This window comes from Mytilus edulis, chromosome 6, assembly GCF_963676685.1.
Source record: "Mytilus edulis chromosome 6, xbMytEdul2.2, whole genome shotgun sequence".
In the NCBI taxonomy this organism is placed as follows: Eukaryota; Metazoa; Mollusca; class Bivalvia; order Mytilida; family Mytilidae; genus Mytilus; species Mytilus edulis.
In genome coordinates this window covers 81,052,040-81,078,624 of record NC_092349.1, presented here as the reverse complement: position 1 = coordinate 81,078,624, position 26,585 = coordinate 81,052,040, and the positions used below count along the sequence as shown (strand labels likewise).

The 26,585-nt window shown below is 33.0% G+C and overlaps 1 protein-coding gene across 3 annotated transcripts in view; it reads left to right on the top strand.

Annotated features, from left to right (window-relative positions):
• LOC139528635 (uncharacterized) overlaps window positions 1-24,542 on the top strand; it is a 34,661-nt gene extending 10,119 nt beyond the window's left edge. The window contains exons 1-6 of one of the 3 annotated variants that reach the window (XM_071324709.1): window positions 9,442-9,565; window positions 13,392-13,476; window positions 15,861-15,987; window positions 18,634-18,797; window positions 20,870-21,083; window positions 24,015-24,542. In XM_071324709.1, coding sequence (XP_071180810.1) covers window positions 21,001-21,083; window positions 24,015-24,516 — 585 coding nt within the window. In that variant the 5' untranslated portion in view covers window positions 9,442-9,565; window positions 13,392-13,476; window positions 15,861-15,987; window positions 18,634-18,797; window positions 20,870-21,000 and the 3' untranslated portion in view covers window positions 24,517-24,542. Of the gene's footprint in view, window positions 1-9,441; window positions 9,566-13,391; window positions 13,496-15,860; window positions 15,988-18,633; window positions 18,798-20,869; window positions 21,084-24,014 lie in introns of those variants that run through there. The other 2 variants (XM_071324711.1, XM_071324710.1) reach the window with 2 other exon arrangements.
• The last annotated feature ends 2,043 nt before the right edge of the window (window positions 24,543-26,585 follow it).

Here is a 26,585-nt window from a genome sequence, read left to right as displayed (position 1 = left end):
GTGAAATACCTCAGTAACGAGTCATTACTACAGAGAAGGTGTGTTTGGAACACAAAACTTAAAAGCCTCGTGATATTACCAATATTTAAATAAGTATTTCTAGTCTGGTATTTTTTTCCGTTCACTCGTTTTTCACTCAATTTCAATTAAAATTAAGTCATATTTTTATTTTCATTCATGAAATATATTTAAACATAGAAAAGTATGACACATTATTCCACCATTCATCCCCTTCACCCCCCCCCCCCCCCTTATTCTTTATCAAAAATCTTTGACAACAGACTTTCTTTTGGAAATATAAAATGCAAAACTTTTTTTTTATATCTGTCAGTGTCATCTAGGTTATATAATTTTCATTCTCTGGCAAATTCAGACCTCCCTCTTACTACCCCCCTCCCCCCCAAAAAAAAGAAAGAAAAACACACCTTAAAAAACGTAAAAAAACTGCAATACTATAATAGACTAGTCATCCTTTTAGTCAGCACTAACTTGTTTACAAAGAAATCTGATTGTAGCTGCTGAAAACACATGATTCTAAAGCACAGAAACAAGGCTGAGTTTCATTTGGTTGAATAAAAAGAAAAGTATCTACAATATCATACAAATTTGTCAGAGAAACAATATTCTGGATGTTTAGATTACACTGAATTCATTATTCAAACTCATCTAAGAAGTGTTCAGGCTCACCTGAGTCTGATTGTTTGCCTTGATCAACTTTGTTTGTTTTTGATTCATACAAAACATGTTAAATCACAAGCATTTTAGCGCCCGGTCCAAGTCAGGCGACTCTTGGATTTGTAAGTCGTGTATGTTTGTTTTGTTTATAATTTCAGTACATTAAAATGTTGATAACCGATAACAGCTGTTTAAATCATTTTAAATGAGAAAAACAGAAAACAGTCAATTCAAAAATTATGGTTTCCTTTTTTCAAAATTGCAGTAAACAGATTCACAATAAGTATCAATTTTAAGAAAACAGATAACAGCTAATTAGTCAATTACAGTTAAGCATCAATGATCTTGAATATTTGCCACTTTTGACTAAAATATAAAGGCACAGAACCAGGACACAGGAGCACGGAACCAGGACCGTCTTTCTTATCACCAGCACAGCGTCAGTACAATTTCGTTTAACGAACTTGCACGACTTTTGCAATAAAATATTGTTGTAATATACTTTATATAAAAAAGAAGATGTGGTATGATTGCCAATGAGACAACTATCCACAAAAGACCAAAATGACATTGTCTATTGTCTATTTAAACTATAGGTCACCGTACGGCCTTCAACAATGAGCAAAGCCCATACCGCATAGTCAGCTATAAAAGGCCCCGATAAGACAATGTAAAACAATTCAAACGAGAAAACTAACGACCTTATTTATGTAAAAAAAAATGAACGAAAAACAAATATGTAACACATAAACAAACGAAAACCACTGAATTACAGGCTCCTGACTTGGGACAGGCACATACATAAATAATGTGGCGGGGTTAAACATGCTAGCGGGATCCCAACCCTCCCCCTAACCGGGGACAGTGGTATAACAGTACAACATAAGAACGAACTATAAAAATCAGTTGAAAAAGGCCTAACTCATCAGATAAACAAAAATACAAGTGGACGTGGCCCGGTACTTATACATTCCGATACAAAAAGACACAATGAACAGATCTGAGAGTACTCGCAGTTGTCTGACAGCTAGTTCAAAGCCAATAACAACTAATAAAAAAAATCATGCATCTAAGAATAAACTATCAATCCGTACACATCCAACATCCAATGGATTTAGTGTAAAGACGTCATAAACAGCCAGAGAAAAACATGACCTTGTGCAATGCCAAGTAACAGGTATCGACAGATTGTAGATCCATGAATATGTATATGCATATAACATACTAGTAATATTTAGTTAGCTTTTAATTTACTGATAACAAAATCAATATTTATAGCAATAAAAACAATATTCAATGATCTTATTACAGTGTTGAATAGGTAACCTTTACAATAAGTTTATTTAAAGGAGCGACAAGTTTACATGGATCATTTCTAAATATCCGGGCACGGTTAACAACATTTCCGTAAAAATGAGGATGTTGCATGGTACTTATGACGTATCAGAGAAAAATTAAGCAAGAAAACAGTCGTTTCATTGTCGTTCTGATACAAAGTAAACAAACCCACCAGCACAGAATCAGGACCCACCAGCATCCGTCAGGACCGAATCACCAGCACAGAACGTTCTCTCGCAGGACAGCCTTACCCACCGTGTTATATATCATAGGAGATATCTTATATATTATAGGAGATAGCATACAGTTTACTAGATATTTAATAAAGTTTATAACATATCTTATCAAGTTTATAAGATATCTAATAAAGTTTATAAGATATCTTATAAAGTTTAAAAGGTATCTTACTACATTGGTTAGAGGTATAGGGGGAGGGTTGAGATCTCACACCTTTGTTAGTCTTGTATTATTTTAATTTTAGTTTCTTGTGTACAATTTGGAAATTAGTATGGCGTTCATTATCACTGGACTAGTATATATTTGTTTAGGGGCCAGCTGAAGGACGCCTCCGGGTGCGGGAATTTCTCGCTACATTGAAGACCTGTTGGTGACCCTCTGCTGTTGTTTTTTATTTGGGCGGGTTGTTGTCTCTTTGACACATTCCCCATTTCCATTCTCAATTTTATCTTATAAAGTATAAAAGATATCTTATAAAGTATATAAGATATCTTATATAGTTTATAAGCTATCTTTTATAATTTTCTTTATTATATATCTTGTATAACTTTCTTTATAAGATATCTCATAAACTATTTAAGATATCTTATAAATTATACAAGATATCTTATGAATTAAAGGATATATCTTATATATTATATAAGATATAAGCTCTTTTATATATTATAAGAGATATCTTAAGATTCGAATATATAAGAATAAATAATAAAACGGCTTGCCATAGATGTCTATGTCTGGCTTTCGGTCAGGATTCATATACTTTCGACCATATGTTCCGAATTAATTGGCCAAACACAACTTTTACATTGGCAGTTTCTAAGGAACTGTAAGCATCGGAACACTTATAATTGGTGTAAAGATATTTGTAGCGATCTGTATGGTATGGTTCATCTGACCTTGACCTCTTTTATGAATCATTGACAATCTTAAGCGTATGTGACACTTCTAGTAAAACCCTTTATATTACAGACGTCCAAAAAATATACTATCACAAGTAAAGCAGACGAGACATTTCAGCATTTGCGCTCTTTGTATTCTTTAGTCTTTAATCCATAGTAATTTCATTGAAAATAAATCCACATCTATAAAGATACATAGAACTTAATTTAGATGTAATACCACCAAATTTATGAAATCATGGTACTTACATCCGGTGTATACGAAAATAGGTCGAAAAAATATTGCCTTGAATTTGACAGTTGTAGGTAATTAATCCTACATTTTATTGCAGTAAGACATTTCTATGTCATAAACATTTGGTTGTATTACACCTTAAGAAAGTACTGTTGCACAAAATATTGGTAATATGCTGTTTTTGCCATAAGTTTTTGGTTGATGGTAAACTTTTTGGTTTAAACGTTGCATACCCATATCATTGACTAAATAGTGGCGGTCTGCCTGAAGTGTACTAGACCGATTCTCAGAGCTGAATTTTTCACACTGATTTAGACACGTTTATAGTTAAAAAAAATAACTTTCGTGGTTAAGTGTTGAATTTAAAAACTAACGATTCTTTAATGTTCGTTCTCATCAAAATAGATACAGGCTTCCACCAGTTGCAGGTATATCAAGTGGTTAAAGAAATATTGATTTCTGTTGATTCAGTCTGGTCACGCATTATCTTTCACGATCACAATAATGCGTAACCTGATCTTTCACGATCAAGTTTGATGAAAAATCAACAAAATTCTAGGTTTTTATAAACAAATGAACGGTTTTAAGGATAGAGAATACTTTTATTTTACTACACTATTGGACACACCAAAGATTAAATTTCAAATATATCATGATATATTGAAATATCACCATTAAAGGTACTAAAAAGTGAGTGTGTTTTTTTAAATTAATTCCATAGACATGCATTGCGCCTTTTGTGTTTTTTTTCATAAAGTACTGCATATTTTCTTTATCTTATTGCACAGTAATGTTAAGGAAGTTGAACCATTTTGACAGACATATTTTTTTGTTCGGATTTGTTCCGCGTTTTGAAAATTCAGCGATTTTTTCACAGATTCTAAAGTAGAATTTACATTTAATATCTTTCACGATCCGGTACAAGAGCTTTCAAGATCGTCTCGCAATATTTGACCACCGTTAGATATTCTTTCACGAATATTTCTCTCGATAAACCGAATGACACCCTTGATTTATAATTTCGTAACTTTCTATCTAGTCGTATAAACCACAGATCGACAAATGCGTTCATTTTTGTTAAATCAATGTTCCAAAATGTCCATAATTATTGACATCGAGTATACACTGCAATACATTTTTCCCAATTTACCCTTTAAAAATATGTAAATAGATTTTTATTTCATTAAATCTTTTCTTGGAATTATATAGATTTTCATAAATATCCTTCTTTACATCGGAAGTTTTTAAACAAGCGTGAGAGTTTAGTAATGACTAGTATATCCCTGCTGTGGCCGAGAGAAATCTGCGTGCAGAGTGTCGTCACTTAATATGAATCGTCAATGATTGGTCGCATTGATATGTGCCATATGTTACTAGCACGTTTTGGTGTGAGCATAAGGCCAAGTTCGGATGGATATCTAGAGTAGATTGAAATAACATGGTCATATATAACACATGTTTTGATTGGATAAAGCTTTTCCGCCATTAACACTCGAGGAACCCTGGTTGTGGCAGGGTTTCTAGAGATCGACTCGATATCCCGGATGTTATGATGTCAATCCAATCAAATTTGAATGTAAACATATTCAGAGTAGGGGCCTTGTACTTCCGGTAATCTAGAGACCTTACTCTTCAAAATTATTTACCGTTCATATGGAACTCTAGTCAGAACTCTAGTTCCATCCGAACTTGGCCTATAGGTATATGTAAGATTAGAAAATATTTCAACAATTATTCATTGTACATATGTTACTTTTCAATGTAGTTTTGGTTGCAAACAATATAATATTGGTTTGTTTAAAACACTTGATGAAAGGTAACGTTGAACAAGATTTCTACTAACCACTTACTTATAGGGGAAGTAGATGTAATAACACTCCTCGACACAATAGAATATTTCAAAGATGTTGCAGTATTTAGATCGAAGACAAAATATTCTCTTTTCAATTGTCTATCAGAACAACGAAAATATATGATATCAATGACAACTAATTTTGAAAACAATTTAAAGATTCAAACCCCACAAATAAACTGATATGGTAAATGAATAATGAAGATGCGAAATTATTAGAAGAACGAACTATGCAGATTCATTAAGAAAACAACCGTTTTGATGGGATTGACACAAACACTTCTATGGAAGTATTTCATTTCTATATTCGTAACTAGAACTCAGATAATATATTTTCTCTTAAACTTTATAATTTTCCATTATTGAGGTCTAGAGCATCGTTCTGTTGTAAATCTTACAGAGTGATTTAGCCCATACTGATGTGCATAAGACATGAGGAAAACCACTAGTTTTGTAAAATAAGCATGTATTTGAAGCTGGTTCTAAATTATCACTCCTCGATTACCTCTCCATTGTCGTGATTAGTTCATCTCTGATATGTACTGTTCATGTTGTCAACTATCTATGTTCTTTGTTTTATTTTTTCTATATATTAATATCTTTTATTAAATCGACCTTAAAACATCACACACTTAAGACTGATAATAATTTATGTTGTTCATGGTTATGTGTTTTCATTGAAATCTTTTATTATCGCATGGTTCATAATAATTATCAATTACTTTTTTTTATGATGTGCATGTATCTTGCCTGACGAGAGCCTATAATTGGTTGATAAATTGTCAAATGTCGAAAACTTTGTTGTTGAAAAAAGCAATATTTTGAGAAATTGTGATATGCGTAGGGCTTTGTGGTACACTATGAAAATTGGAAACTGGGAATGGTATAGATTTTGTCTGTACATGATTATCTTTCTTTTCTTTTATAAATATGCAGTTAAGATTAACATTCTTTTTTTTTTAATTCCCAGTGTTATAAGTTCCTAATACAAATGTCTCGATAAAACATAAAACTGAACATTATGTATTTGTATTACAATAACCTATTTTAACAGATAGTTTCTTTTGAGAATATACGATTGTGGGTTAGAAATAACTTTTAATCAGTATGGTTCCGGCCTAACAAACTATATATGTGTCAACTTTATCAACAGAAAAATCATTGTTCTATTGACCCGCGTCCTCGGTTTTCTTATGGACATGTGTCCTATCTTTTCTAAATTAGAATAGACATTATGATACCTTCTAAAACACCCAACGATACTTCATTCTTTTCATATCCGGAGGTTTAGTCGATTGATACTTTATTCAACATGTGTTCCTTTGCCATTGACAAAACTACAAGATAGGATCTTTTAAGTGGTCGATGCCACTGCTGGTGGAGTTTTTATTTCCCGCGGTTATCACCAGCCCAGTAGTCAGCATTTCTGTGTTGACATAAATTATCATTGATATGATGATAATTATGAATTAACTGTTTACAAAACTTTACATGTTTGAAAACCTAATGCATTTCTACCTCAGGAATAGAAATGCTTTTCAACTTCGTATTTTTTTTGGCCTTTTTAACTTTTGTTTTATTCTAGCGTCATTGATGGGTCTTTTGTTGACAAAATGCGCGTCTGGCGCAAATACAAAATTTCAATCCTGGTATCTATGATGAGTTTATTTAAGCATTGAATTATAAATAAAAAAAGTGGCGTGGTTAAACGTCTATGTCAAACCAAGATACCAAAGCAATAAACAAAGGGACAGCTTGAAGTCTACAACATTGAAGCATATACATTACGCAAATCTCATGCTTTTTCTGTTTCATGTAAGTCAATAAAATTGTATCCAAATTTGTTTAAGGTAAGGTTTGCATGATACCTGGAATTATTTCTTAGTGATATTATACCAATATGACACATCATTTAGTTTTTTGGAGGAGTACCCGATAATTTAATGAAAAAAATCAAATATCGACTGTCCTGTTTTTTTGTGAGAAAAGCTCAAAATTTCGATTTTTGACGTTTTTTAGGGAAAACTTTACTTGAACTCTACTGATTCAATAATGTATGCAAGTGACAATAAGAAAATAAAACTGAATAAAACATGTATAAACAATTGTTGTCCCTTCATTAATAATAAATTGCATGTTCATAAAAAGTACTAAAAATAAAAAATAAAAAAAATTTGGTTAAAATAAACCCGTCACCATGGCAACAAAAAGCAAACAACAATCCTGTTTCCCGGACCACCGTTTTTGTAAAAAAAAAATGAGAACTTAGAGATTTTAGTATTTTCAGTTTAATGAGCTAATAAAATTGATATATCCCCGTACTCGTTTTCACAGAAATAGTAACGACTTGTGACGTTACTACATAGTACCGTCTCACGGTCGTCGTCATATAAAATGCGGAATAATATTTACGGACAACTACAAACTAATTATACTATCAATAATTAAACCACTAAACAAATAAGCATTCTTTCAATTTTTAAAACACGAGATGCTGGTTTTTTTCAAATTCTAAAAGTAAAATCGTTGTTATTGTCATTAAAAAGTAAAAACACAAAAATACTTAACTCCGAGGAAAATTCAAAAAGGAAAGTCCAAAATCAAAAGGCAAAATCAAAAGTCCAAACACATCAAACGAATTGATAACAACTGTCATATTCCTGACTTGGTACAGCCATTTTCTAAATTATGTAGAAAATGGTGGATTAAACCTTTACAGTATTTGTGTGGCATTGCTAATTTAAACAACCAATAAACAAACAAAATAAGAACAAAACTGAATACCAAAAAAAAGAGATAAATTTTCCATATAACATTTTTCAATAGCCATGTTCGATAATGTAAAATAAAAAAAAAGTCAATAATTCTTACATGTTGAAATGAAGCAGGGTTTAGTATGTAAGATAAATTTGCTCATCAGGGAAATGATTGAAATGTTCATCATCTAATTGTACATCATCAAATAAATTTTGTCTGAATTTTTTTCTTCTGAAGATTTACAGGTTTTACACAGTCTCTGTTCTCATTGAATTCTAATGTAACTATCATTTTTTAGTTCAAGACCATGATCACTTATGTTAATTTTTGTACACATTTTCTGATAAAAAAATCATGAAACAGTAGGTTAACATTGGCTTCAAGTGAAGATCTAATTAAGAATTGAATGCTGCTTTTTGTAAATTTATTGGGGTGTAAAAGCGTTGACCGAAGTACATTTTGTATGAAGCGCGGAAGCGCTTCATACTAAAAATGTGCGCACGGTCAACGCTTTTACAACCCTATAAAGTTACAAAAAGAAGCATTCAATACTTATAATTACATTTTTTTTAGCTAGAATCATGAAAACACGATTTTTATCAAGTTTTCATTTAATTTACCTGTGCACTTTATTGTGGGACCTCGTGTCATCATGAATGATAAATGTTATTGTCTAATACAATTGTTTCAGGAATAGCACGAGATGTGCAGTTGGCCAATCAAAATAACGTATTATAATGAAACATACATCTGATGTAATTATTTTGAAATACAGAAAACTGCTACTCTAGTCGATTGTATCTAATTTATATTTATAAAGCTTTATAAAGTAGTTTATTTCATTATTAGTTTCTGATTTTAAATTTTTTAAATGAATATCATTTATATGGCCATTTTTATAAATTTCCAGTTTACAAAACTTTGAATTTTTTGAAAAACTAAGGATTTTCTTATCCCAGCAAAAGATTAAACTAGCCGTAGTTGGCACAACTTTTTGGAATTTTGGGTCCTCAATGCTCTTCAACTTTATACTTATTCGGCTTTATAACTTTTTTGATCTGAGCGTCACTGGTGAGTCTTATGTAGACGAAACGCGCGTCTGGCGTATTAAATTATAATCCTGGTACCTTTGATAACTAATTATATCTGTTATGTTCTCATAGTTGACCAATTTGTGTTTATAATGGTTATAGTCTGGTAAGACGATTTTATCATTTGTATACAAAGAATATAAACCTTGTAAATCAAGAGATTTCAAAAATTCGACAAACAAAATGACTTAGTAGAGGTATTTGTCTCTAAACAAATACATATATACTTTAATATATGAAGGTATAAGGTAATTTTATCAGAGACAAGTGACTGTGCGCCTTGGATATGGTGTGGAAGACAAACTACAAAGAACTCCCCAAGATGTATTTGCACAGAATTCTAATTCAAGTGTTCCCGCCATTGTGACTGTTCAGACATACCTGTTTCATCTATAAATAGACATGAGATACACATCTTGTGTTTATTATTACATGTGTTCAATATCATTCATCATCATTGTGTTTATCATGTGACGGAAAGGTATGTATTCATAAATTGGACTGCAAGCACTTGCCTTCTGCACGATAACTCATTATTTAGGTAAGCGGACGTTGGAAATAATTAAACAAAACAACGAACTCCAAGGTAAAATAAAAAAAGGGGGAAAGTCAATTCTAACTGTCAAAGCCGATTGAAGTACTGTAAACACAACTCATATTCCTAACATATTACAGTTACTTTTTCACGAAATATGGTTTGACAGCTTCCTATACCTCGTCATTGTTTTTTAGTTGACCATATAAAAATATGGAGATTTGGTATGATTGACAAATGGACAAATATCCACCAGAGTTCAAATGAAGTGCATTCAGCAATTATAGCTAACCGTTTGGCCCACTCGGATATTAAATGCACTGACATGAAAAATATGAAGAAAAAAATCAATTGGGGAAAAAAATGGCTGAATTTTCAACAATAATAATGTGACACATATACATGATATAGTGATCAGTATAGCGGATTTGATCGGGAAAGGGGAGTTTAGAGATTGTACCTTTTCTATTAGAAAATATACCATTTTGGCATAAATATTCCCAAAAACTGTGAGCCTTGCTATTCTCGAGCTCGTCAGATTTCATTCCTTTTTCATGAATTACGCCCCCCCTTTTTTTTCTCTTCTCATAAAGCCAACCCCTGATGATGAACGTGACAATAATAATAATAATAACTTTATTTAAAGAGGGTGAATCAATATAAATTCACTTATCTACCTTGAGGCTCTCACATACAGCACACAGAACAAACATGACAGATACTTCCATTTTTTGAACATAGAACTTAATTTTCACAATATAGTTGTTAATTTCTGTGTCATTATGGTCTCTTGTTGGGAGTTGTCTCATTGGCAATCATACCACATCTTTTTTTTATATTTCATGCTATATATAGATATATATACAAAAAAAAGTTTCTTTTCAAGCAGTGTACAGAATTATATATTAAAAATTAAATACACAAAAAGAGTTTTAAAAGCAGCATTGTCTAGCGCTTTCATCCATCTTGGGACTTTTCAAGACTATGAACGTCGTTATGGGGAACACATTAGTATTATGACGTAAACGTCCTTGTTCGTAACATATTAGTAGTATGACGCGACGTTATTGTTCATGTAACTACTAAGCATTAAGCTTGGCGTCAAACACTTTTATGAATTTTCTCTCTAGTTCTTTACGGTATTCTTCTGTTGGTTCCGTACATTTGAAGAACGGGAAAATTTTGACATATCACAGTAGCATGGGTTCGAATCCCGGCGAGGGAAGAACCAAAAATTTGCGAAAGCAAATTTACAGATCTAACATTGTTGGGTTGATGTTTAGACGAGTTGTATATACATTATGTACACAGCCATGTATCACCATCATTGATGGCGATCCGATGGATACATCTGTTGTAGAGTTGTCACTGACTCAGACGTACTTATAAATATAATTATTTTCTGTGACTGTATATTACATTAATTTGTAGGATCCTTTACTATATATAATTTAGCTGATCTGTAACAATAACATCTTCATGCCTTATATATCATGTACTGTAGTACGCCGCTAGATTAAAACTGACGAGGAAAGGTAACACACGGCCAGCGAAAGCTCTTTTTTTGAGAGCCCAGGTGGTCGTGTGGTCTAGCGGGACGGCTGCAGTGCAGGCGATTTGGTGTCACGATATCACAGTAGCATGGGTTCGAATCCCGGCGAGGGAAGAACCAAAAATTTGCGAAAGCAAATTTACAGATCTAACATTGTTGGGTTGATGTTTAGACGAGTTGTATATACATTATGTACACAGCCATGTATCACCATCATTGATGGCGATCCGATGGATACATCTGCTGTAGAGTTGTCACTGACTCAGACGTACTTATAAATATAATTATTTTCTGTGACTGTATATTACATTAATTTGTAGGATCCTTTACTATAGATAATTTAGCTGATCTGTAACAATAACATCTTCATGCCTTATATATCATGTACTGTAGTACGCCGCTAGATTAAAACTAACGAGGAAAGGTAACACACGGCCAGCGAAAGCTCTTTTTTTGAGAGCCCAGGTGGTTGTGTGGTCTAGCGGGACGGCTGCAGTGCAGGCGATTTGGTGTCACGATATCACAGTAGCATGGGTTCGAATCCCGGCGAGGGAAGAACCAAAAATTTGCGAAAGCTAATTTACAGATCTAACATTGTTGGGTTGATGTTTAGACGAGTTGTATATACATTATGTACACAGCCATGTATCACCATCATTGATGGCGATCCGATGGATACATCTGTTGTAGAGTTGTCACTGACTCAGACGTACTTATAAATATAATTATTTTCTGTGACTGTATATTACATTAATTTGTAGGATCCTTTACTATAGATAATTTAGCTGATCTGTAACAATAACATCTTCATGCCTTATATATCATGTACTGTAGTACGCCGCTAGATTAAAACTGACGAGGAAAGGTAACACACGGCCAGCGAAAGCTCTTTTTTTTTGAGAGCCCAGGTGGTCGTGTGGTCTAGCGGGACGGCTGCAGTGCAGGCGATTTGGTGTCACGATATCACAGTAGCATGGGTTCGAATCCCGGCGAGGGAAGAACCAAAAATTTGCGAAAGCAAATTTACAGATCTAACATTGTTGGGTTGATGTTTAGACGAGTTGTATATACATTATGTACACAGCCATGTATCACCATCATTGATGGCGATCCGATGGATACATCTGTTGTAGAGTTGTCACTGACTCAGACGTACTTATAAATATAATTATTTTCTGTGACTGTATATTACATTAATTTGTAGGATCCTTTACTATATATAATTTAGCTGATCTGTAACAATAACATCTTCATGCCTTATATATCATGTACTGTAGTACGCCGCTAGATTAAAACTGACGAGGAAAGGTAACACACGGCCAGCGAAAGCTCTTTTTTTGAGAGCCCAGGTGGTCGTGTGGTCTAGCGGGACGGCTGCAGTGCAGGCGATTTGGTGTCACGATATCACAGTAGCATGGGTTCGAATCCCGGCGAGGGAAGAACCAAAAATTTGCGAAAGAAAATTTACAGATCTAACATTGTTGGGTTGATGTTTAGACGAGTTGTATATATATATATATATATATATATATTATATATATATATATATATATATATATATATATATATATGATTGTTTGTAGAAAAGGAAGGAAAAAAAAAGAATATCAGAGCAAATAATGATCGGGATCTAGCAGATAAAATTGTGTAAACTCGCGACTGAAGATATTAAAAAGAAAATGTGGTATGATTGCCAATGAGAGAACTGTCCACAAGAGACCAAAATGACACAGACATTAACAACTATAGGTCACCGTACGGCCTTTAACAATGAGCAAAGCCAATACCGCATAGTCAGCTATAAAAGGCCCCGATAAGACAATGTAAAACTATTCAAACGAAAAACCTAACGGCCTTTATTTATATAAAAAAATGAACGAAAAACAAATATGTAACACATACACAAACGACAACCACTGAATTACAGGCTCCTAAAGTCATAAATACAAGCACTGCTTTTACGTTAACTGTTGTTGAAAGACAGGAGCAATACAAATTTGTTAATTTTACTTCTCCTATGCAAGACTGTGTATAACAGAAGATTGTTTTGACCTTAGATGAGCGATGAATTCCTCCTTTACTCAATATGTTTAACGCGTAGATTAAAAAAATGATAACTTCTCGTTTTGGCTTTGAATTTTGTTGAAGTGCAACAGTGCAACGGTTGTTTTTCTTTCTTTACTGCAGCATTGAACATTGTCGTTAATTTTTCTTTTTCAGGAAAAAAATATGGGACAACTTTTGTCAAACTCCGATGGAGTAACATGTTCTAAAGATACAGCTTTAAACACAGCTTGGCAAATTTGTAAGATACAAAATCAGATGTGTGTGTTATTTCTTTATAACTTTCTGTTATATCTACATGATACACAAAAATGATATGCATCATGTGCATATATTTCTTTTACATCTATCAAATTCAAAAAGTAATTGCAATCTCAATTATATTTCCAAGGAAGTGAAATGAACTTATCAACAAAGGTTTTCCAATTCTGAGTTTTTCAACGTACAAACCCACCTTGTTATCGGTGTTTCATGTCCCTCAAAGGAATTCCTAACTCTCCATGCTTATAATAGTTATCAAAGGTACCAGGATTATAATTTAGTACGCCAGACGCGCGTTTCGTCTACATTAGACTCATCAGTGACGCTCATATCAAAATATTTAAACAGCCAAACTAGTACAAAGTTGAAGAGCATTGAGGATCCAAAATTCCAAAAAGTTGAGCCAAATACTACTAAGGTAATCTATGCCTGGAATAAGAAAATCCTTAGTTTTTTTCGAAAAATTCAAAGTTTTGTAAACAGGAAATTTATAAAACTGACCACACAATTGATGTTCATGTCAACACCGAAGTGTTGACTACTGGGCTGGTGATACCCTCGGGGACGAAACGTCCACCAGCAGTGGCATCGACCCAGTGGTGTTAATAGTTATCAAAGGTACCAGGATTATAATTTAGTACGCCAGACGCGCGTTTCGTCTACATTAGACTCATCAGTGACGCTCATATCAAAATATTTAAACAGCCAAACTAGTACAAAGTTGAAGAGCATTGAGGATCCAAAATTCCAAAAAGTTGAGCCAAATACTACTAAGGTAATCTATGCCTGGAATAAGAAAATCCTTAGTTTTTTTCGAAAAATTCAAAGTTTTGTAAACAGGAAATTTATAAAACTGACCACACAATTGATGTTCATGTCAACACCGAAGTGTTGACTACTGGGCTGGTGATACTCTCGGGGACGAAACGTCCACCAGCAGTGGCATCGACCCAGTGGTGTTAATAGTTATCAAAGGTACCAGGATTATAATTTAGTACGCCAGACGCGCGTTTCGTCTACATTAGACTCATCAGTGACGCTCATATCAAAATATTTAAACAGCCAAACTAGTACAAAGTTGAAGAGCATTGAGGATCCAAAATTCCAAAAAGTTGAGCCAAATACTACTAAGGTAATCTATGCCTGGAATAAGAAAATCCTTAGTTTTTTTCGAAAAATTCAAAGTTTTGTAAACAGGAAATTTATAAAACTGACCACACAATAACTGTATATTACTATTGAATCATTAGGGCATTTCAGATGCGTACCTGGTGGAAACACCTGGTCTGAATCCCATGAATGTTGTGAAATTTCATTCTTTCATGCAAGCATTTTTTTTTCTAAATATCATTATGATTTGTGAGTAAATTCTTACTTTTGAATTAGGTAAATACCCTTTTTCAAATGTTTAGAAGTCTCTTTCATACATTTTTTGGTAAATTTTGTACAAGTAGGGCTATGCGATACTAACGGCACTAAGGTCTTAGGAACTCACGAACAAAGATTACTTCAAATATAAAGAGGTTCGTTTATGTTTTCTGAGAAATATGATGACAGATTTTAAGACAAGGATGTACGAAAAACCTTTGCACTTTTAAAACAAATCCTATGCAGACTCCATATTTTTCTCTTGAATATGAAAAAGGTAATGTAGTATGATTGTAAATATACTCATCATAGATATCAAGGTTAACATTTCGTACGGTAGACGCACGTTTCGTTCACCACAAACTTGTTATTGACGATCGAATCAAATAAGTAAAAAGGGGAAAACTCAAGAAATTCAATTAGCATTCAGAACTAAAATATCCGAGACGAGGCATCTCTCCAGCAGAGAAAAAATGACGTAGCAGTTATTTAATTCAAGGCCATCTTACAATCTTCAACACTGAGCAAAATCTATACCGCATATAACATTATAAAGGCATTGACATTACAAATGAAAAAGAATTCAATTTGAAAAGTAAAAAACTAACGATATATATGTGTACACAAAAATCAACGAAGAATCAAAATGATATATTGCAACAAACTACAATTGCAGGCTCCTTACTTTGGCAATGTACATTCAGAACGTAGCGGGGTTTGATTAACAGAGTTGTGAGCGCTGAACCTTCCATTTACCTTGGAAAATCGTACAGTACAATACAAGAACAAGCTGTACAATATATTAACCGATAAAACAAATAAGATATACCACAATAATAGAGAAAGACAGAAAAGTTTTAAATAATTAACGGTATAGTTTATAGGAGTCATAACGAAGATTATTTGATATTGTATTGTTTCATGAACAGGTTTCCCAAAATGTATTACAGTTGATACTTTAAGAAGGGTTGATAATTTATTCTTTTGTGTTTACAGCAAACAGCGATAATGTTGATCAGACAATTATTATGCGTGAAAAGATATAAACGAAACATCGTCATAGTGATACAGTTGATCGATGGACAAGACATACAGAACTAACAGCATTGACAATTGCTTGTTTGTAAGTATTAATTGGATATACGTTGCATTTTTGTAAATATCGACAATGCAATTTCCAATAGGAACTCCTTTTATAACTAAAACTGTTCCATTTTTACTATGAAGTTTTGAAAAAAGTTATTTCTAGAATGGAAAGTTTGTATGTATTACTATTTGTTTAAATTTGACCGCTATGCATCTATATAATATCTGGTAACATTACCAAGTAATGTCTCTACGAGATGCAACAAAGAGATCATATCTGAGAACCAGTACGTGAACAGAACGAAATATCTTCGAATTTATATATCTCCCCGAAAGAGGCGTGGTTTGTGAAACAGCTGTATTTACAAAGTACAACCTATAACTTCCGTTGGTTCATATAGTCGAGCATTTGTTACGTCTGGTTTAATGGAAAAAAGTAATATCACAAAAATACTGAACTCCGAGGAAAATTCAAAACAAAAAGTCCCTAATCAAATGGCAAAATCAAATGATAAAACACAAATGGCACCTGTTGTGTTGTTCATGTTATTACAAAGCCGTTAAAGGCTTATTCGGTAGGTCACATTCATTAAAATGGAAGGGGATGGTAGTTACAACATTAGGAACATATCCAAAGTGCTTGTCCTGCCGATGGAGTGGAGTTTTATCATGTTCAGTTTCACCTGTTCTCACCAACGGCGAAACGATATAGAAATGAAGCAGACTTTTAAGTTTCAGTAATATTCTTAATTTCAAACTCACTTACTTGGTATATGATATGCAAGCACTCACTAAAATGTTGGTTATTGAGTGACAGGCGATCATCAATTTATCTATCAGTAAAATTAAAGAACTTTGCAAGATTTATTTTGGTCATTTTTATGTCTCATTTGTGTACATAGATAGTTCTTCATGTTGGGATTTACAATTTGTACCATAGAGATATCAACATCTGCCGAAAGAGCCATCCAAACTCTACCCTCCGTGTATTTGTTTTTTGAATCAGTACGTCTCTTCAAAAAAAAATATTTCGCATGACTCAAACAAGAAAGGTGAATCCATGATATCCACTTATGCAGATGAAGGTCTCTATAATGAGACAGTGTATTTCATCTTTCAATTGAGCATATGCAATAGTAGTGTAAAGCGTAAGAAAATAAAATTGGAGGCTCTCAAGAGCCTGTATCGCTTACCTGTATCTACTGTGGTTTTGGAAATCATGTAAAATAAGGTTAAAATCATTATAAATAGTATAAGATACCCCCAATAGTGATTGAGACCAAGTTGTGTTTAATTTAGCCTCGTAGTTAAAGCATGTCATCCCAGTGTAGTCTAACAATAGTTACTAAAGACCCCTTATCATTATTTAGATTAGTGTTCAAGTTGTGACCATTTGAAATTGTTTTTTAACAATTTTTCCATACGTTTCCCGTAGACTTCTATTGTAAAGCCCTAAGTTTTATTTTCAGACATAATGGCTGGCAGGGTCATTGGATAGACTTTTCAACAAGATACTCTTGTAATAAGTGTGCCAAAGTTAAAAATCTATTTGGCCCAGTAAATTAAGGGGAGACGAGTTTTGTAAAAGATTACAAAAATTGTTAAAAACATTGTTGAAAATCGAACATAAAGGGTAATAACTCCTTACGCGGTCAATTTACCATTTTGGCCATGATGACTTATTCGTACATTGTACTTTGCTGAACAGTACTGCTGTTATCAGTTTATCTCTATCTATAATAATATTGAAGATATTAACCAGACACTGCAAAATTTTCTTAAAATTACCTATTCAGGGACAGCAACCCAACAATGGGTTGTCTGGTTCGTCTTCAGGGCAGATAGATCTAAACCTGATCAACCGTTTTACTCTATATATATGCTTTAGCTTCAGAGATATAAGCCAAAAACTGCATTTACCACCTATGTTCAATTTTAAGTCATTGCGGCCAGTTGGTTGGCAAGCGGGGTTGTCGGACACATTTTTTAAAATTCGATACCCCAATGATGACTGTGACCAATTTTGTTTAAATTTGGCTTAGTGGTTTCAGAGGACGACGGACGACGACGACGATGGACGCTAAGGGATGAGAAAAGCTCATATGGCTTTCAGGCCAGATGAGCTACTAAAAACGATAAGTATAAAAAGGAAAATATTCCCTTGAATAAGACAGTTGTAGGATATATTAATCCTACATTTTATTGCAGTAAAAAAAATCTAGGTCATAAACAAATATCTATCTTAGTTCTTTCAAAGCACCCTTCTTTTTTTATTTTGGTGTTCCTATAGAATATTTTTTGGAAACTTCAGGTAACATGGTTAATACTAAAGCTTGTACATAGGTAAAGTGGTGAAAATTGGATTGATTAACTAACAGTGATGGTTGTTTTTTTCTTATATGCCATGAAATTTGTGATGACAGTTTGTTTGTAATACTGGACAAGATAAAACTTTACTCATGCCAAGTTTTACTTTATTTGAAACAAAGATAAATTCTGCACATTTTTTTGAAAATCAACAAATTATACAGCCGGGATATTTTTATCGTCTTTATTTGTATTAAAACCAAAGGGGATATCAGAAAATACAGACCAAAGGGAATAAAGACGTAATTTTTTCACCTTGATAATATCATGAATCATTTGCAATTATAGTTAACATCTTATTGAACTTATATTACAGGAATAATGATGTAAAACTTGTTAAGGAATTGATAAAGAAAGGTGCAGATGTTAATTTAGTTGCCAGAGGAGATCATCATACAAATTACGAAAACAGTGTGCCACCCATATTCTATGCTGCAAATAACAGTAGCGTGGAAATTGTGAAACTTCTTACAGATGCAGGTACGTAGTATATTGCAGAGGTTGGGGTAGTCAGTTTGTTATCTGCTTATGCATTTAGATATTCCATTTGTATCTACTTTGATTCTATCTTTTGTAATCCACCATTTTCTTCTTCAGAATATTTATATACCATGTCAGGAATATGGAAGTTGTAATCCATTCGTTTGATGTGTTTAAGCATCTGATATTGCCATTTGATTAGGGACTTTCCGTTTTGTAGTTTTTCTGGGAGTTCGGTATTTTTGTGATTTTACTTTTTGGTACAGTAGACATTACGTTGGCTACTCGTTTTTCGTCACTATAGTAAATCATTACATAAGTTTTTGGAAAGTATCTGTTATTCTAATGGTAGTTCTTACATTTCCAACGGACAGGTTTTTTGTTATTAAAACAGATATTCATGGTTGTTATAATAGTTTGATTAAGATAATATATTGATCGTTAAAGTCCACGCGACTATTGTAATGTGTATTAGTATTCCTTAGAATATTTTCTAAAGAACTTCACTTGCCCTTAAAATTGAGAGAAAATGATGAATTAACAAAATACACTTTATAAATATGTTTATTATAAAAAGACTGACTTGGAATGCTGGCAAATAAATAGTCATCGAATATTAATCATTAGTGGTCTTATCAATTTCATCATAATTGAGATAAAAAGAAAGCATTCTATTTCACTCATTTGAATATATTGGGTTCTTTCAAGTGTTCATTGCACTTTAAATGTCTTGCACAGGATGGCGCCGCATTACTGGAATTAGACTTGGTTTCATAATACAGGTTGTGTGGCACTTAAAACTAGACAAGACCAGCAAAGTAGTTGTTAGTAGATATAGGAAGATGTGGTATGAGTGCCAATGAGTCAACTCTCCATCCAATAGCCTGTGTCGCTCACTTGTATCTTCTGTGGTTTTTGGAAATTATGTAAAATAAGGTAAAAATCATTATAAATAGTATAAGATACCCAAATAATTTTTTTAGGTTTGTGATACAAAATAGAAAAACAAACAATGACACACACAAGTTCAAATTAGAGTGAAGTACCCATTGGCAAGTAATTGTTGGAAAAGAATATCAATAAGCAGCAAATCGAATGAGAGTCGTACATAAATTTTAGACAAATATATGTGTTTCTAATGCAATTTATATGTAACAATTTTTTTCATTGGCTAAAATTACCGTCAAATCCACATTTGACCAGGCGTAACTAAGATCGGACCCGCTATTTTGAATTGATTGGATCAACAAATGTTCGATTACTACAATATTATCGAAAATAAAACAACACCTACCTCGAATTCGCCGTTTTAATGTGATTTTATCCGAATTTGAATCGTAGAGGTAACGTTATATCCTCCAGTTTGTAGAGTTTCATTTATATGACGTCACTTTTAGCCATGACGTCTTTGCGCCAAAATTATTCATGAAGTTTCGGGGAAGGTTTTTGTATGTCAAATTTATACATTTTTTCAAACTCTAACGCATTATTTCTTTTTATTAGGCATTATAATCTAAATAACAGTACTGTAGTTGAAGAGTTGCCACCGTTAATCTTGATTTGACGGTCGCAACATTCCGTTTTACTATCTCTGCTACGTGTTGCCAGTGAAACTGCATTTGCGACCGTTAAATCGACTACAGTACTGTTATTCTTTAAATAACTGTCAAATAATGTTAGCTCACATTTCAATAGATCATTCTATCCCTATAATCAACCAGAAAAACATATTTAACTAAATAATATTTCTTAGTTGATATTTCGGTTTTACGACCTCGTATCCTTGGGAACAGAATTGATGGTTGCATCAAAATAAGCATGTGCTTTGTATTGTGTACTGTTGTATGTTGTCTGTTGGATTATTTTCGACACATGAGTTTGAATGTCCCTATGGTACCTGATTCCTCTCTTTAAAATGTGTCTACCTCTATGTCGATCCATAATTCTTTGCAAAGTTATCACTGTATACAACTACAACAAAACAGCTATATTTTCTATATTTTTTAATTTGATTTTCTTGTTTCAAATTTTCCAACATTCCTGTTAAGCATATGTAGTGTATTATATTGCAGGAGTTGATATAAATAGATTCCAGGGACTTCCACAGTGTATCAATTTACAGAAACCACCTGACGCACGTGCAATCATTGGTCCAAATCGGCTTCAGTATTTTGGATTTTCGAAACATTCTGGTGGTCCTCAAATGTTTTTAAAAGTACTAGAGCAGTATTTAAATGCTGGCGTTAAACTTAACACTACATCTTGGGGACCATGTCTCTTTTTAGGGTAAGTTTGATTTCATTTTTAAACACGTTTTGTTTTAATTACTATGTATACTTGTCGAGATTTTTATTGAATTTTATCAAAATAAAATCATTAGAGATTATTAAAATATACAAGATCAACTTTCAAAAAGGTATGAAGTGCTTCGCAGCATCATTAATTTTTTGTTTGTGTCTTTTAGATTTTTCAGTTAAATGAAGGAGTTTTTATTTAATCCTTATAAGTATTTATAAGGTCTCTTTTGATTTTTGGATTCTCTTGGTTGGGTATCATTTTATTATTAGTTATATGTCATGAAATCAAAAATTGTAAGAACGCTCATAAAGCAGAGATGGTCGCCTTCCATTCTGTTGACCGTGAATTGGTCTAGATCGTAACAAAAAATACAAGAAAATAACCTCAAGAATCTTAATCCTTGAACCTTGGAATTCAAATTTAGATCTTTTTGATTAGACTGACTCAAGATAAATTGCTTGCTTATAATTACATGTTTCATTACGTTCTCTAATGATTGAAATTATTTCAGGTAAAAGCGATACTCTTGACTCTATTGTTAGCTTAAGGTGATACATCACACTGCAGGGAGATAACTCTGTATAAATCAGCTGAACGTTTTAATCACGTTCTATTGTTAGGGAAGTATTAAGCTTCTCAATGATCTAAATCAGTGTTTCTCTAATTTTTGTGCTATTTTCACATTTCCTGAACGGTGTGAGAAAAATATTTCTCCTCACTAGTGAAAAATCTTTATATTTCTCCTCACTAGTGAAAAATCTTTTTTCTCGGCAAATGATTAGTCGAAATTTGATTATGACGTCTAAATGTTTTGTTTCCTTCTGAATTTTCCTATTGTGACGTCATGAAAAAAGGAGACAATGCCTGATGACGTCGCATATAAAGAACACAAGTTTCTGAAAATCTTTAAAAAGAAGGATAAAAATCATTAGAGAAACAGATTCCTACACTATAACTCGTGTATTACGATATTTCTCCACTCTCGACAGTTAAATTTTAGTTATTTAAAGAGCTCGGCAAGCCTCGCGCTTTAAATAATAAAATTTAATTGTCTCGAGTGGAGAAATATCGTAATACACTTATTGCAGTGTATGAATCTATATTTCTCTAATGTTTGTGCTATTTTTACATTTCCTGACCGATGTGAGAAAAATATTTCTCCTCACTATGAGAAATGATGAAAAATCTGTTCTCGGCAAATGATTGGTTGAAATTTAGTAGTGACGTTAAACTTTTTTGTTTTCTTCTGAATTTTCTTATTGTGACGTCATGAAAAAAGGCACAAATTTCCTCAAATCTTTGAAAAGGAAGGACAAAAATCATTAGAGAAAGTGATTCCACCACTGTAACTCGTGTATTACGATATTTCTCCACTCTCAACAGTGAAATTTTAATTATTTAAAAAGCTCTACAAGCCTCGCGCTTTAAATATTTAAATTTAACAGTCTCGAGTGGAGAACTATTGTTATACACGTGTTGCAGTTGTGGAATCTATATTTATCAAACTGATAAATCCAATTAAGTTTTCCCGATAAAGTGTGTGGTTTAATATTTTTTATTTTTTTATTTTTCGTCGACGGGTCAAAGTAAATACTTTTTCAAAATTTTATGAAAATGAAAATTTAAACAGCCAAATTATTTTTAGTCAAGGTACATGTATTTGGTATAACCTTAAGTAGCAGTGAGAGTAAAACATGGTTTAAATTTATTTTGCTCAGATGATGATAAAAATACATTGTTGACGTTAATACTTGTGTGTTATGTGTGCAAGTTCTAGATCAATATTTTCTAAATAAAGGCAACAGTAGTATACCGCTGTTCGAAATTCATAAATCGACGAGAAAAAAACAAATCCGGGCCACAAACCAAAACTGAGGGAAACGCATCAAATATAAGCGAACTACGACACAACAGAAATACAACAGCAAAATGCAACACACATAAAAACAAACCACAATATAACAATGGCCATTCTCCCGACCTGGCACAGGATATCTTAAGATTAAAAATGGTGGGTTGAACCTGGTTTTGTGGCATGTCAAACCTTCCGCTTTCATGGCAATGTTAAATATAACATTAAAATGACAACATTACATGGCAGGACTACAATACAAATAAATGGGAAAATGTATAATGATAGACAATGCATTTGAAATTATTTATAGAAAATATAATTATTTAATATACACAGAGAAAATGTGTCAGTAAACAGAGCTATTCTTATCAATTTTAAATTTAAATTTAAAGCAATACTTATTGGTGGTATATCATTTAACATTGTATATCGGAAACACAATGGGGGACAAGGGCTTGTGGTCACTTTCCGACAAGCATTTAAATCCTCGTTGAAAAGGGTATTCGTTTGACTGTGCGGGATGTACAAGTACGCTGTAACTTACGGTCAGAATGAGGATCTCACATACGATTCCACTAGCAAAAGAAATGACACGCTCTCTGCATGTTGAGAACCCTTCCAACAACTCTTTGGGGCTGTAGGTGATCTTTTGTAAGGCAAAATTTCTGTTCCTATCCAATTTACCATAGTTTTGTAGTGACAGTTACAATTATCTCAACCATGAACTTCGACGATCTCTATTACAGGACGTACAGGTCTATTGTATTTATTGTTAATTTGTTCTCAACATTCATGTTTTATATGTGCAAAAAAAATAAACTTGGTGCAAAAATCATATGTTCAAATAATTGACTCAATGACTTTCAGGTTGTATAACTAGAATATAATTTGGATGAGAATTAAGTGTAACTGGTTTAATGTCATACATCGACTTCAACGTTTTGAAGTCATGTATAATAACTATCATAGAAAAGTCAGACAGCTAATCGTTGGCACATGATGTATTTCAGTCATATCGTAAATGAAGCCTCTTTATGAAAGCTTATATCTTTTATATATTACAGAAGAGGTAAAGTTTATGAGGCAAATCGTCCAACGACCTTACACATATCCGGTCCCTGGTTTATTTGTACTACAGCAATAATGTTACTACAACATGGAGTGGACCCGAACTTGTACAAATTTGGAGATGTTTTATGTCAACAAAGAGATCACTGCATGTTCTCTCGACAAAATGATTACTGTATTGATGACATGACATTTGTGGCAACATTTTTGGCTGCTGGGTATGATTTAACCGTCTCTGATATGAATCGCTATGAAAATGATTACTTCAAAAGTGGAACGGACTTTCAAATAGTGAACGACTTTGGAAGGACGCCAAGGTTAAAGCACCTTGCTCGAACACAAATTCGAAAACATATCAGATCCGTAAATGAAGATACATCAGTATTTCCGGTTATCGACAAGTTAACACTTCCAACAATTCTTAAAGATTTTTTAAAACTATATGACGTGAGTCCTTCTGATATGTCATCGATTGTTTGCTATGAACATAGACGATGATTACTATATGATACACATAATAGTATGTCTTGCCTTGAATTATTTAAAGCCTCATTTTCGATGATTTTCAGTTCAGCCTATCATACAAGAACGAACGGCAACTTGCACAAAACACATTTTGTGAGCGAAACCCCAGTATTCATGACTTTAGAGAAAGGTACCTCCATAATTGTCTCAGAAGGAAAAGCCCTTGTTTGCCTAATGAAAAATATAGATTTTTTTTTTAAATACTAACTTACTAAGGCTTTTTCTACCTCAGCTGTATTTGGCAAAACTTTAAGGAATTTTTGGTCATTAATGATTCTCACTTTCGTACCTTATTTGGCCTTGGCCTTTTTAACATTTTTAATTCGAGCTTCACTAATGAGTCTTTTGTAGACGAAACGCGGGTCTGGTGTACATATAAAATTTCAATTCTGATATATATTATGAGTTTATTTCATAGCAAACACACTCTTAGCAAAAGAATACGTTTCCTGAAACTGATGCTAAATAAAATGATCAAAAATGCACAAATAAAAAACCAACCTAAAAATCTTAAATAAAACGTAAAGGAAAAATCGACAATACCATGGCAACATAAAGAAAAACAACGAAAAGATCATCGGTAGCCAACAAAAAAATACATCGAAAGCGATATATAAAGCAATAAAAAGCTTACAAAAACGAGGAGATTGATATCATGTTATTTTAAGAGTTTCATTGATATATATTGTGTTTTCTAACATATGTGTCATCCTACAGATTGACCGACATTCCCATGCGTGAATAAAGTGTTGTTTTTTTTTTTTTTATATTCCCATTTCAGCCGTTTAAAAAAAAATATTTAGAAAATATTGAAAAAATTGAAAGAAGCTAAGCAATCATTTAAAACAAATACCATACATCTGGATATCGATGCTGACAGTGAACAGAATATAATTTTTATAAAAAATATGGCAAAACTATTTAAATTATGAACACTTCCAACAGGAACTTCATTTGGAATTCTCAAGCTTATATATTCAAGTGCATGTGTTACTACTTTCGATGAAAGCTACGTTCTATACCAAATGTGTATTCAGTATTTACAACCGCCATCATTATTTGGTAGTAACGATACAGTTGATAACTTATATAATGCGTTTTTCTGGTCATAATCATGACATTTTTTTCAAGTGTAACCCTTTGCATTGAATTTTAGCTGTTGTTAACTAGTACCTGGGTTTCTGTGCTCTATCATCCAGACAATCCACTCATTTATGAATCTTTGTCTGCGTTGTTTGGATTTGTATTTACTAGTAACTAATGTCTAAGCTGAAACTGACAGATCAACTGATTCATTAGAAGTAATCGATGAGTAATGTATCATACAAGTTGTAGATAGCCTGCATGGTATATGATCTACATACAAGTTGTAGATAGCCTGCATGGTATATGATCTACATACAAGTTGTAGATAGCCTGCATGGTATATGATCTACATACAAGTAGATTAAAAAATCATAAAAAAAAGAGAGGCGAAAGATACCAAAAAGACATTCAACACACATTAGTAAAAAATAAACTGATAACGCCATGGCAAAAAAAAACCCAACATACACACAAACAAGCAAACAAATAACTGATCACAAAACACAACATAGAAAACTCATGACTAAGCAACATACACCTACCAAAACCTAGGGGTGATCTTATGTGCTCCGGAAGATGAAGCACAACAAGCCCCATATGTGGAAATATAGAAAATGCATAAGCATCTTCATATCCTTTCCTAATCTGTATAAAATGTCGATAATGTAGGCGGATAGAACTGCGATCCATCTGTATCCAAAAGCATCAAGTAATGCTGACGTCAATACATAAATGAAATAAAGAAAGGGAGGGAACCTATAAAACATTCAAAAATCACAACTGACAACGCCATGTCAAAAAACCAAAACGACAAAAGGATGAAAAAGTCATCTTAACAATTTATAGAAATCTGACGATTGAACCCAACAAAAACACAGGAGTAAACAGATTCTCCGGAAGGATAATTAATTCCTGCTCCACGTGTGACACCCTTAATATTTAGTGAGTTGATTGTT